At 25.9% G+C, this 13789-nt stretch overlaps 1 protein-coding gene across 1 annotated transcript; it reads left to right on the forward strand.

Moving 5' to 3' along the window:
• The first annotated feature begins 9135 nt into the window (after positions 1-9135).
• On the forward strand, positions 9136-10066 carry LOC137822053 (uncharacterized). Its single transcript, XM_068626948.2, has one exon. It carries the CDS (start codon positions 9211-9213, stop codon positions 9907-9909), a length of 699 nt encoding a protein of 232 aa, XP_068483049.1. The 5' UTR covers positions 9136-9210; the 3' UTR covers positions 9910-10066.
• The last annotated feature ends 3723 nt before the right edge of the window (positions 10067-13789 follow it).

The raw sequence follows: 13789 nt of genomic DNA on the forward strand, positions 1-13789 counted from the left end.
GTGGGAGAAGGATAAATTCAGCTCCCAAAAAAACTAAGTTAAAGGAATTCACACAAAAAGTCAATTTTACCCTCATTCTTTTATACACGTAAAATAACACTATTATATATATTACAATAAAAAATATTATATATATATATATATATATATATATATTATAATAAATTATATATTATACTTAATTATTATAATAATATAATATAATAATAAAATAAATATTTATATAATCAGTATATTTATATAATAATATTAAAAGAAAATAAAATTATGTATTTTATATTAAAATTTATTTATAGTTGAAATAAAAGTTTTTACTTAATTCAAATTTATAAAAAAATATCTAATATTTTATTATTAAATATTTTTTAAAATAAGGATAAATGTGTAAATTTATCTTTTATACATTTAAAATAAATAAAAAATTTCTTACAATCATCATATTATCACCGACAAATTTCAATAAACTTTCTTCACAAATTCACTTTAACATACTTTAATCTAAACAACTTCACTTTCTTCATACTTTTCTCTCAAATCAACTCCTTCAAATTCACTACCCAATCCAAACACACATAAGGAATTCTAAAATAAAAGAACAATAATTTTTTTCATCACTCATTTGATTTTATATTGAACAAATATTCTCAATAAAAAAGTAGGCAAAAATAAAAGTTTTTTTTTTTTCAGAACGTCACTTTCTCTCCATTCCTTTTAATTTTGGATGGATAATAAAAGATTAGGCTCTTCCTCTTTTCAAGCTTCTTTCCATGCAAGAGTGAAACCAAAACTCCATACACAATAGCTTCCACACCCTTCTTTTCAATGTTTCACACATACATTGGATTATCGCGATGAAAGGGACACATTTTATTTTGATTAAAAAAGAATTGGATATCTATTTAGTCCATTTTGATTTATTGAAAATTTAATTAAAAAAAATCTATTCCTATCTATTTAATACAAATCCATTTTAATCTATAAAATCCATTAACCAATAACTTTTTTCTGAATACTTTAATCTTCATTAAAGTCATACCTTTTAAAAAAAATTTAAAAGAAATACGAAACTATACGTTGTACCAAAAATTCAAAATATAGTTTTTGAAAACTTTAAAAAAGGTGAATTTAGAAAAAAAAATTATAAAGAAATTGGTTGGAATAATTTTGATCCATTAGTATTGATAAAGAAGATAAATTAGATTTTGAGAAACAATAGAATTGTTTTTATCCATCTTTAAAATTAAATGAATGGAATTTTGATAACCATTGTTTTATATTTTGTAATATTATGTGTGTGAATATGCCAGATGAATAATCAATAAATGGCCATGAAAAATTGTTATTAGAGTCAATAATTTTTTTGTCAAGTATTAATCTGTGTTGGTAGGAGGAATATTATTTTGTAGTTGTAATATCAATAAATTTCCATTCCTTATTCAAAAGCAAAGTAGTTGTATTATTAAATGCGACCAAGACTCTACATTAGACCACATGTTATAAATTAGGATGTTGTAACATCCACAACAATAAAAATACACACTTCACTTTAATAAATTAATATTTTATTCATTTTTATTTTATTTTTAATTTAAAGATATTATTATATTATTATAATAAATATATGTTATTTACTGGTCATATCAACAAAACTTTTCTCTATTATGTAAGTGATTGACTACAAACTAGAAGCTTAAAACCTAATAATATTATTTTGGTGTGAAATGTATGTATACACTGTTTACAGTGTTAATATATTCGATTTTTTTAAGAGAAAAGTTTATTTGAAAAAAAACATACATTTAACATGGGTTATAATAATATAATATAATTTAAATAAAAAAAATAAAATAAAATAAAATAAAATAAAATATTAATTCATTATAGTGTGAAATATATGTATATACTATTTAGGGTATAGATTTAAAATTTAGAATTTAAAATTTAGGAATTAGGGTGGGTATTTAGTGTGTTAATAATGTATGAGGGTTTTTTCCTAAAGAAATATGATTGGATTTGAAGAGTGGCGTGCGTTGAATTGAACAAGTCAGATTTCCCTTCCTCTTTTTCTCTCTGTACGGAAAATTATGTTTGACCATTTATAAAATATATTTATTATGCCGTAACAAATGTTTCATCCAACCTAACATCAACAACAATTAAACATTTCCTTTATTCGAGCATTACAATTACTATATATATATAGCTTCAATCTTTTGTTTCAGTCCATCACTTCACACTAATAATATTATAAACGCATAGGTTAAGTTTTTGTTTAAATATATATTCAAATATTTGTTTTGCTTACCAAGAGATTAATAAGAAAGTAGTTTAAAAAATTATATAAAAAAATAATTAATGTACCATGGATACCGGACGAAAGAACGAGAACACTACAAAGTATGTAATAAATGACAACAACAATTGTTACAAAAATATTTAACGAGTCGTATTCATATTCTAAAACATGCGGGAACATCTCAGACAAATAAACTGAACACTGATGAACTGAGATGAATATTCTTCAGATATCTCAACATACCTTATACACCTAATATATTTTCATACAAATCAGGGATCACGATGCACATCGGTGAATAACTGATCTTCAGTTCATCACAACAAGGATCCATAATCAACACTATAAATAAACCATTTGTGGAGGTGCAAGGTACACTTTAATCAGTTCCTTATACAGAGTATTTATTTGATCGTCGGAACACTTTTTTCAAGTTAACTTCAAGTGAACATCAACATTTGAAAAAGAAATTTAAAAAAAAAAAACGAGAAAATCATCAACATGTCAATTATTATACAACAAATCCAAGTATTATTTAGAACTTATTTTTCTATACAGGTGCAATTAATAATATAAGATTTAGAAGAACAGTTTACTTGGTAAAACAATCACTCTTTGAAGTAATTTCTTTTTCCTTCCTTTCATTTGGATATAATTTTATGTTCTATAACTTATGCTTTATGTAGTATATTAATTCATGTTTAGGGATAGAGCTTTTTTTATTATAAATAATTCAATAAAAAAACTTTATTTAAGTCTTATGTAATTCATATATTTAGTTAATTAGTTAGTTTTAAGTGAGCTTTTATTAAAAGTTTTCATTTTTTTAAGTATTTAAAATATATCATTTGATTTTTATTATTAATAAAAAATGATGATTATTTTTTGTTTTCCAACTTATTAATTAGCTATTTTTTTAATTTTTTTTCTTTAAGAGTAAGTTGACCGATAACTTAAAATATATTGGGAAAAAAGACCAAATTAATTGACGAGTTGAAGATAAAACACAAAAGTACGTCATTTCGTTCAGAAAAAAATAAAACAACAATATATATTTATATAAAATAAAAAAAAATATTTAAACACTCAATTGAGCAATTTTTTTTACTATAAAATTTAAATAATTTAAAACTTATTTACACTAATTTTTTTTTTTAACTTTTTCAAGATATGGCACTCTATTTTGCCCTCTTCTTCTCACGTATATGCATTAATTTAATTACCTTATTAAAGTATTATATTGCATCCTTATCGTGTAAAAGATAAGCAAAAGAGCATTTGCCACGCGTCCACCTATCCCTACATAAAATAAACACACATACTGAAAGGATAATCTTTAACACTTTCTCTTTCAAACTAAAAACAACTTGCAATATTATTTCACAATTATAATTTAAAAAGGTATTTATCAAAACTAGTTTATGAATTAATTGCTATGAAATAATTTTTTTAATAAATCAGTTCTTGATGTGTAGTAGAGTTTCTATGAGATATTACATCATTTATGTTGTTATAAAAACTTTGATTAAGAGAGTTTTAAGGTGGTCAAGTGGAATAATTTCTCATAATTTTTTTCTGAACTAAGTTTTGTAGTGTTGATTGATTATAAGAAAAAAATTGAGAGGTTTACATACAAAAATATCTATGATACTTAAGTCAATAAAAAATATAAAATATTTGTGAATAAGAATATGAAATGTTTAGTGTAAAAAAAATTAAATAAATGATACTTTTTAGAAAGTAAGTATTTATAGATCTTTTGAGTAAAAACTTTTATATTAATTATACAATTATTATTTATTATTTCATAAATAATTGTTCATTAATAAAACTTATTAAATAAGTCATTTTATTCGTAATTGTTATTATTAAGAATAATAATGTATACTCAATAACCCGAATCTTTCACATTCCTTATAATAGTTACATTTTATTTTGAAATTAGTGTAGAATAAGGTGTAGTGGTAAAAGTGTAATAACTAAAGTACTTGTTCCATCATTTACAATGTAAATTTATTTAATAATTTTATTTTACATCGTTTGTTGATTCTTATCAAACTAAAATTTTTAGTTTGTTTTTTCGAGGAGGATATATATCCATTATGTGGTACATTTCTTTTATTTTCCTTTTTTTTCGTTTATTAATGTATGTTTTTTTTTTATCTATTTGGAAAAATAATAAATATAAGAAACTAAAAAAAAACAAATTACATCAGTTAGTTAGTGCAAGAACCAATTTAATAGGTCTTATTTTTTTTTCTAATATCTTTTTAAATCAATATATAATATTTATATATTATATCAATTAACAATCAATGTAATATGTATATAATTTCTACATCGATAACATGTAAGTCGGTTAATAATAGACGTAATAACTTATAAACAATCAATATTTATATATTTTTTTAGTAACGGCGGATAAATTTACAAGTTAACTTATTAGTTATTAGCAAATTATAAGTTTGATTACATATATAAATTTTGTATCTTTTAGATATATGTAATTCTAATTTAAATTTGTTAAAATTCATTAAATTCTTATTAAATTTGTAATGTTTCTATTTATTAATAATAATTAAAAAGAGATTAAGAAAAATATATTAAAATATAAAATCATGGAAGAATTGCAAGTAAAAAATTTAGTTAAATTAATTTATAATTTATAACTATTTTTTAAAATAAAATATTTTTATAAAAATTAAATTAATTTATAAGCTAGTTTAGGAAATAATTTATTAATGTTATCAATTGCACTCTAACCCATAAATGATGAACTTACACATCATTGTGAGATATGAAATGATGAAAATATATAGTACGTGTAAGGTGATAGTGTATCTTATATTTTTATGTTAGGTTTGAAGTTTTAAATCAAACTTAAGTTTATTCTAAGTAATATGAAAGTTTATTTGATTATTGTTACGAATAAGATAAATTGTTAAAATTGTTGTTATCAAACATTTTATTTTAATTTTCGACGCAGAAAGAAATGAGTAACTGAGCTAAAGATTCTATTATTATATATATAATCAATATAAAATGTATAAAAAAATAACCCTCTTGCAAGCTCTTTAGTATTTACTAATCAATATCGGATAAATCATGTTATTTGACTTTCGTGATTAGGTTATAATATATTTAAAACAAATAGTTAAAACAGTTACACAGACTTCTAAGAATCATGGACACATTCCACCAACTTTAGATAAAGTTTTGGGAAATCAGTTAATCTCCTTACAAATAAGTTAACACTGATATTTTGATAGATTCGGCTCATAATAACAAAGAGTTCATGATCAAATAATATAAATAAATCATTTACAAAGAAGTAATGCACGTTTTAATCAATTTTTAACATATACTTCAAATATTAAGTATTTACTTGATCGTCGAAATACCTTTTACAAATCAATCAAGCACTAAAGTACAAGAACACAAGAAAATGTGACCGAGTGAACGAAACCAACAATAACAGTTACAGTCAATCTAAGGTACAATTTATGCTCACTTTGTTTATATAATACAAAATTAAATCCAGGCCAAATTCTAAAATAAATGGATTAGTTATAGTTGGTTTATAAACATAATTTTTTTTTTAATTTATAAGTGTTAGTAAACTAGTTTTTGAAATAAATCCTAAATTTCGATGAAGTAATGGATAAAATATTCAATTAAAATTACCCTTATAATGTATGCATAAGTACAACAAGAAAAATCCACAACATATTGCAAATTAATATAATATGTGGAAATTTCGCTATTTAAATTATAAGAAAACACGTGGATATCAAGGTAGCTTATATAATAAATAATGGAGCATTTTATTTTATTATTTAAATTTAAGAAAACACGTGTACGATTCAATTGCTGAGTTATATATTAATAATTAAGATATTAACCAATTTATAATAACAATTAAGATTGATAGCATACGCAACGTAGATTTATTTGAATTTTTATAGTTAATCAAATATAATTAATTATCGCGCACATTTTACATATTAAATTAAGAAAATGACAAGTTCGTGATATTATTAATGATTAATTAGTTAAGTCCTTTGAATTTCGTATAAAGTTAGAACATGTTACATGTGTTGTCGCCAAATCTTCCACCTTAAAGGCACCCACAAATAAAGTTGCACTTTTCAAGTAAAGTATGTTAATAGCTAAATTACTTCTTTTCAAATTCATATTAATTTAAAAATTGCAGATTAAATTTTTTAATAATAAAAAATTATACACACACTACATATATACCCTTTTGTGATTTTCGGAATCCAAATAATTTAGAACAATAGGGTTTCTTAATTCTCACTCAAACTATCAAAACCCTAACTATTTCACTTTTATTGCTTGTTTAATACTTCTTATTATAACTATTTTTCCCATTTGAATACTTAATCTACTATCTATAAATTTTAATTGATTTTTTTTAAGTAAAAATCACTTATAAAAAATATTTATTAATATTCTGATAAAAATAAAATTGAGATAAAAATAATATTTTAAATATAATAATACAATGATTAATTATAATTATAATTAATATCTAATTATACTATTTAAAAAATAAGATTCAAACATTAACATCATCGATCCAAATTCAACCTCAAATTTCAAAATAAACTTGAAAATTGTAAGAATAAAATACTTATTTTAATGTGAGTTTAAATATATTTAAAAGATCTTTTGTTGGTATGCTTTTTGCTTTGCCTTGGATTTTGGAAGGAAATTAGCCGCAATTAAAAGTCAGTACAGAAGGCACAAGGGACTTTAATTACGTAATTAATATTTTAATTAATTAAATAATTGTATGTGCGATTAATTTGACCGGCTCTTCTTTAAAACTGTAGCAGTGTTTAATTTGAAAGATATTTTTTAAGGTGAGTTACTTATAAAAAAAGGCTTATAAATAAATATATTATTTTAATTCATGGTTATAAATTGGTTAAATACATTACGTATAAGTTGGTTAAAGTTAAAGGAAATTATATAAATTAAAAAAAATTATAAGTATTTTTTAATTTATAAGCATATATTTTTAATTTCAAACAGTTATTAATTGTAAATAATGTTCTTTAATTTTAAACGATATATATATATATATATATTTTAAATAATACTTTTTATTTTTAAGCAACTCTTATAAGAAAAACATAGTTAGAAATGATCATAGATGTTGATAATGATTGGAAAATTAAATATTTGATTACATTTCTAGTATTTGTAGAAGGTAAAATTCATTTTGCTATTGAAATGTCTAGAATTAGACAAAAATGATTCTTTAAATCAATAAGACGACAAAGTAATTTCTTTAATGTAAGAAAGGAATTTAACTTTTCTAAACTTTATCTTTTTTCTAAATCCTAATATTTAATTTTATCTTAATTGATTTTAAAACTTTCTCATAAACTATATTCTTTTCAAATTATTTTTATAAATATACACCTTAGTATCAAAATCATCTCAATTAAAATTTTGAAACTACTTATTTTAAAAATAATCGATCACATCAAATTCGAACAAAACTAGAACGAAATATCAAACATTTCTTCGTTTGCTTTTTATATCATTTTCTTTATCAGGTTGATTTTTATGAATCATTTTTTTTCAGACGTTAAATCACAATAAAATTTAGAATTAAAAAATAAAATAAAGGTTTTAGTTTTGAATAGATGAGTTAAGTGGTATTAGATGATATTTTAAATTAACTGAAAATCTAAAATATTATATGAGAATTTTTATCATCTAATAAGTGGATAAATTTGATATCGAAAGTGTGTGTCCCTTCACTTAAACTATGGTCAACGAAGACTTTTGCTTATAACTGTGGTGTTCTTCGATATTAATTTCTTTCTGCTTTGTATATATCACTTTGACAGAGACTCTGTGTTCTAGTAAAAACACGTGCCGACTCCATGTTGAATTGCTAACATAGTATCTTACATGCTCATGCTCATCTCATAAAACACAGCAAAATTTAATGAACAAGGTATGGTGGGTGGGTGGCTCACACCATGTGCATCTTATCTTTTCAACTCAACACTACACAATTTTCTGACCAACATCACTACAAAACCTCCAACATAACAAACAACCAGTCCAACAATGATGTCAATCCAATTTTTCATGTCGTCATAAGTATGAACACACCCTAGGAAAATGTTTCAACTTTGTCACCAATTCTAACTTTAATCTTAAATAAGCAAGAATACTTGGTGTGGCTGTCCCTACGGTTGAAATCCAGCATTGGATCAAGATCGACCGAAAGCATCACACCTAAATAGAAGATTGATGAGACTAATTAAAGATCAAACATTAAATAATACATTCCTAATCATGAATTAAATCCTTAATCATGTCCAATAATAGAGGATCCACGGTAAATTATATAAATAAACACAGATCCCAAGAATCAGGTATGTCATCATCTAGTACTAATTGCACTGTGTACTGAGTGTCGAAGTCTTACTTGAACGTCAGAGTGCCTTTTACAGGTCTGGAGTTCACGAAGGCGAGGCAAGAGGAGCAGAGGAAGTGAATTCGAGAGAAAGAAAAAGAACGACTAATCGAGAAAAAGGGTAATCGTTCTTTTGGTTCCAACCCCGTATGCAGATGCAGAGATAATGATGTTATTTAATTTGAGTATGATTGTTTGTAGAGGTATTTGTGGTTTATGTCAAAATGATGAGAATAGTATGAACACGATATTTCGTGGAAGCACACCATTCTTTATCAAAGTTTCTAAGCAGTCCCTATCAAAGAATAGTCAAAACTTGGACATTTTTACTTTGACCATGTTTTCATAATAGAGCCAACTTTGATTCTTTCTTTAAATCAAGAAATGTGTGATAGAGTGAGGGAGTGATCACTGATCCTCACCTTTTACCACCTACTTCCTTCTCACCCACATGAGGGATAACATGACCATGACTGCAACTACTGATCAATGGATGCAGTTCTATCAACAACCTCTAATGGATGCGCATGATCATGACCATGATCATGCTCTGCCACCAAACACAACTAGTCCACCTCCCACCATGCCCTCATCAGAGAGAAATAGCATCTCCTCCCAATTGACACCAAAGGGTAATGTATGCAAACCAATAAGAAGACGGTCTAGAGCGTCTAAGAGAACCCCCACCACACTCCTCAATGCCAACACCACCAATTTTAGAGCATTAGTACAACAATTCACAGGGTGTCCTACCACAGCCATGTCCACACTAGGGGTCCATAAGGGTCCTATTACCTTGAACTTCCAAAAAGGAAGCAGTGAGCACAAGATTCACCATAACACAAGTACTAGAGCAGTGCTACCATTTAGTGACAGAAGCTACCACAACAACAACACCACCAACAACCAGCTTCATGAAGTTCCTGCATCACTTCCTTGGCAGAAGCACCAGGAACAACAACAACTACCTCGGCAGCAGTTGTTGCAACAACAAAGTGGTTACTCCTTTGATTATGTGAAGAGCAGTGGTTACTCAGTTAGCACTAGCATGGATGTCTCTGACGGTTTGCTCTTGGATAATGATTTTAGCTTGTCTGATCTAACTATGAATGCCTTCCCCAATGATACCTTTTACAAGAATGAATTATAGATATATTTCATGTGATGAAAATGTTTAATTATAAAAGGGTTCAGTTATTGAACCCTGTTAATATCAGAAAACAAAAGTGGAGTTTAGTTATATTCAGTTCATATGTATGCATGCTTTTATAGAAACAATAATTCATAATAGTAGTTCATTCAGTTCAGTTTATTCTCTTTCTCTCTCTGTTTCCCTCTAATCTTTTTCAAAGGTGAGTTCCCTTGATTAAACACTGTTCTCTTGTAGAACAATTTCTTTTAGTTGAAATGTGTGCAGGTCCTATCTTCCTCCCACTTTTTTATATTATCTGTTTATAACTAGTTCATGATCAAAACTCTGATCTGAATGAAGCTTTTCAAAAGTCAAAATTGAGTATTAATTCATGAGCAGTTAAAGCGATCTCGACTTATTTTGGATAAACTGGCACATTGGATTTGGTTGCAGGTTCATAAATGAAGTTTCTGAGTCATAAATAAGACAATTTTACTGTTAACAATAGTCTATATTATCTGGTTCAAGCAAAGTTGTTTTCTGTACAGAATCTATGTTGTCTTAGAAAACAATTCTTCACTTTCTTCTACATCTCTCTCAATATATATTCATCAACTTCAAATTATCTAGTTATAGTACCTACTCACACTTCTTTTCAAACCTTCAATTCGTGAAATCTTGAGTTGATCACAGGTCATCACCAACCAGCACGTGAAGGAACATCCAGGGTAGGTGCAGTGTGTGTATATATATATATATTGACCATATCATTCAAGAAATGGTCAGATATGTTAGTTATCTAAGTATGAATCCTACAAAAGGGTTTGATTATTGATATGATGAGTGATGCAAAATTGGAGTTTTGGACACTTCACTGGGACCAAACCCTGGGCTGATTTTGGCTGCATCTGCATCACCCATGTTTGCTATAGGCCAAGTTTGTTCTTATCTTTTCTGTTACAAGGTTAAATCACACACAAAATTATAATAAAGACAATACTACAAAAACATGCAGCAATCAGAGGTCTCTATAAATTAACAATTTATCATTTCTATCTGATTTTGTTCATGAGTTGGATTTCTCTTAAATTAATTCTTATTTATTATTTATATATTTTGTTATTGTTGATAAAAAAAATTCTAGAGGATTTAGATTTTAAGTTGAGTTTGAGTAGTAGCTATTTTAATTACTCTTATTCAATTGTTGCTTACCATAAAATTTTATTAAAAGAATTAAATAATATGTAATTTATTTTGAGACTTCTGGATATTTTTCATCGAAATATAACCATGCTTTGTGTTTCAATAATATTGATGACACTGACATCTTTTTTTTTTATCAGCAATCTAAGACTAACATGATGTCTCCTTCTTTTAATTCTAATCCATTAGATATAAATATAGATGCAATGACAATAGAGGTCACAACTGTAATTGTTTTTCTATTTTTTTAATATTAGTTTGATTTTTTTTTGTTACCTTAAAACCAAACTTCATTCACAGAATATAATTATAAAATAATATAATTGTTTTCATAGTCAAAGACATTAACTCAAAATTTTCTAATATTATAAATAAATCAAAGTTGTCAACTATTTTAAAACATAAAAAATTTGTAAAAGAGATAAAACTAACCAACTATGAACTCTAAAAACTAATCTAAAATGTCAATCACTTTAATGTGTTATAAAAGTTAGCAATGTTCGTGTCAATATGATACATTCAAGTGTTTCACAGTCAAATAATTGTTTTTGCATGAAAACCTTTAATACATAATAATTTCACATTAATTCATAAACTAGAAATAGTTAACTTATTTGGTCAAAGAGAAAAAAATAAATAATTTTCACTCCCACAAAGTGTAAGGTCATTCATTGCATATTACAACAAGTTTAAATGTTCTATCTTTTAAAATTTTTGTTCTTTAGAAAGTTTTCCATGAGCGACTTCTTACAAATCAACATATTTAAAATAAAGGTTTGATATATTTGTTCTATGTGTATGCTTTGTGAAAAGCACGAGTAATCTATTCAATATTTATTTTTTGAATGTTCTAATGTTTTGCGTATTTGGAGTTGGGTTCAACAGATTTTCCCTACTTCTCATTTTCTCTAAATAAGAATGATTTTCTCTCTTTTATTAAGTGTGATGGTAGTCCTTTGGTTAAATTTATTAAGCTTGTTGTGATAACTTTTTCTATTTGGATGATATGACTTATGAGGAATTATGCTTGTTTTCAGGATAAAATTGAGGTTTCTAGGGCTATTTCAGTTATTAAAAATTTAACTCGTTTAGTGGGTAATTCGTTTAAAGCTTCAATGAAGAATGATATGTTGGATTTCAACGTGATCAAGTTTTTTGGTATTAATACTCGTATTGGTAAAGTTCTTCGTCCTCTTCCTGTTAGATGAGAGTTTCCTTCACCAGGATGGGTTAAAATTAACATTGATGGGGCTGCTAGAGGATATCTTGGTCTTGCTACTTGTGGAGGTATTTTCCGTGGAAGTATGGGGGAATTTATTGGAGCTTTCTCTGCGTTTCTTGAAGTTCAAACTGCTATGCTTGCTGAGTTTTATGAGGTTATACATGTTATGGAGGAAACTCAAAAGATGGGGCTTACTAATGTTTGGCTGGAATGTGATTCTGCTTTGATTTGTGTTGCGTTTACTGTTAGGACCAATGTTTCTTGGATACTTCGTAATCGATGAAATACTTGTCTTAATTACGGTGGGAAAATCAATTTTAAGGTTACTCATAATTCTTGTGAAGGGAATGCGTGTGTTGATAAGTTGACTAATTTATGATTTATTCATAGATAATCTTTTAATTGGTATAATAGGCTACCATCTAGTTTGTTCTTAGAATTCTTTATGAATATGTATAGTCTACCTATGTATCGTTTTTGTTAACATATGAGTTTTGGTCTAGTCCCCCATATTTTTGTATTTTTTATTTTTTAATAATACTTTTTTTTCACGTGATGACAAATGATTGTTGTTACTTGAGGTGACAGTATAACTCAGATGTTAAGTTGCATAGTGATGCATAACATAAAAACTTTTATTTAAAAAAAATATCACCTATAATTGATTTACTAAAAAAAGGCTTTTAATTATGAATATATGAAGCATACTATATCAATTTCATTTTGAAATTAAAGTAATGGATGATGCATATTTGTGTTTGAACTTTTTTGTTGATGAAGGAATGAAGGAGTTGAGAATCCTGAACCACATACTTGATGTTTCTTTCCATCCATTCATAATCCAAACATATACCTAACAAATAATAAGTATAATCAATCATTTAACTATTAGAACTATAAATAAATATTGTTTAAATAAAATTGATATGTTTGATTCTTGGTTATCCAATGTAATTTCTAACACGTTAAACATGTGTATATACAATCATACATCACTATTTTTATTACAAATAATGAGATTTAATGATTTATCTACGAGATTTATACCTTAACCTATAATTATAGGATCATTAGTAAATAATTTTTTCTCATTTTTTTGGAAGAATTTGTGTCCCATAGGATACCATATCTCAACTATGTAATATATATCACGAAGGCACTTGACATGTTGCTAGTTTAGCCACAATATGACCATCAAAAGTAAGAGTAAATTCTATAATCACATATTGTACAATGAATTAATGAATTAGATAATATTAAGTGATTGCACATCCTTTTTTGCTTTCAAACTTATTCTCAAATGTTCATAAACTTTATCCTTTCTAAATGTTCATTGGTCTTAGGTTTGAGATTTGAAACTACTAGAAGATATTCTCCATTTTCTTTGACTTATTTTACAAGATAGCTTCATCCACAAACATGCTTATAACTTTTAGATATTTGTCTACAAAATCTCTCTATTGTAGATGCAAC

This window comes from Phaseolus vulgaris, chromosome 9 (assembly GCF_051622355.1).
Source record: "Phaseolus vulgaris cultivar YP4 chromosome 9, ASM5162235v1, whole genome shotgun sequence".
Lineage (NCBI taxonomy): Eukaryota > Viridiplantae > Streptophyta > Magnoliopsida > Fabales > Fabaceae > Phaseolus > Phaseolus vulgaris.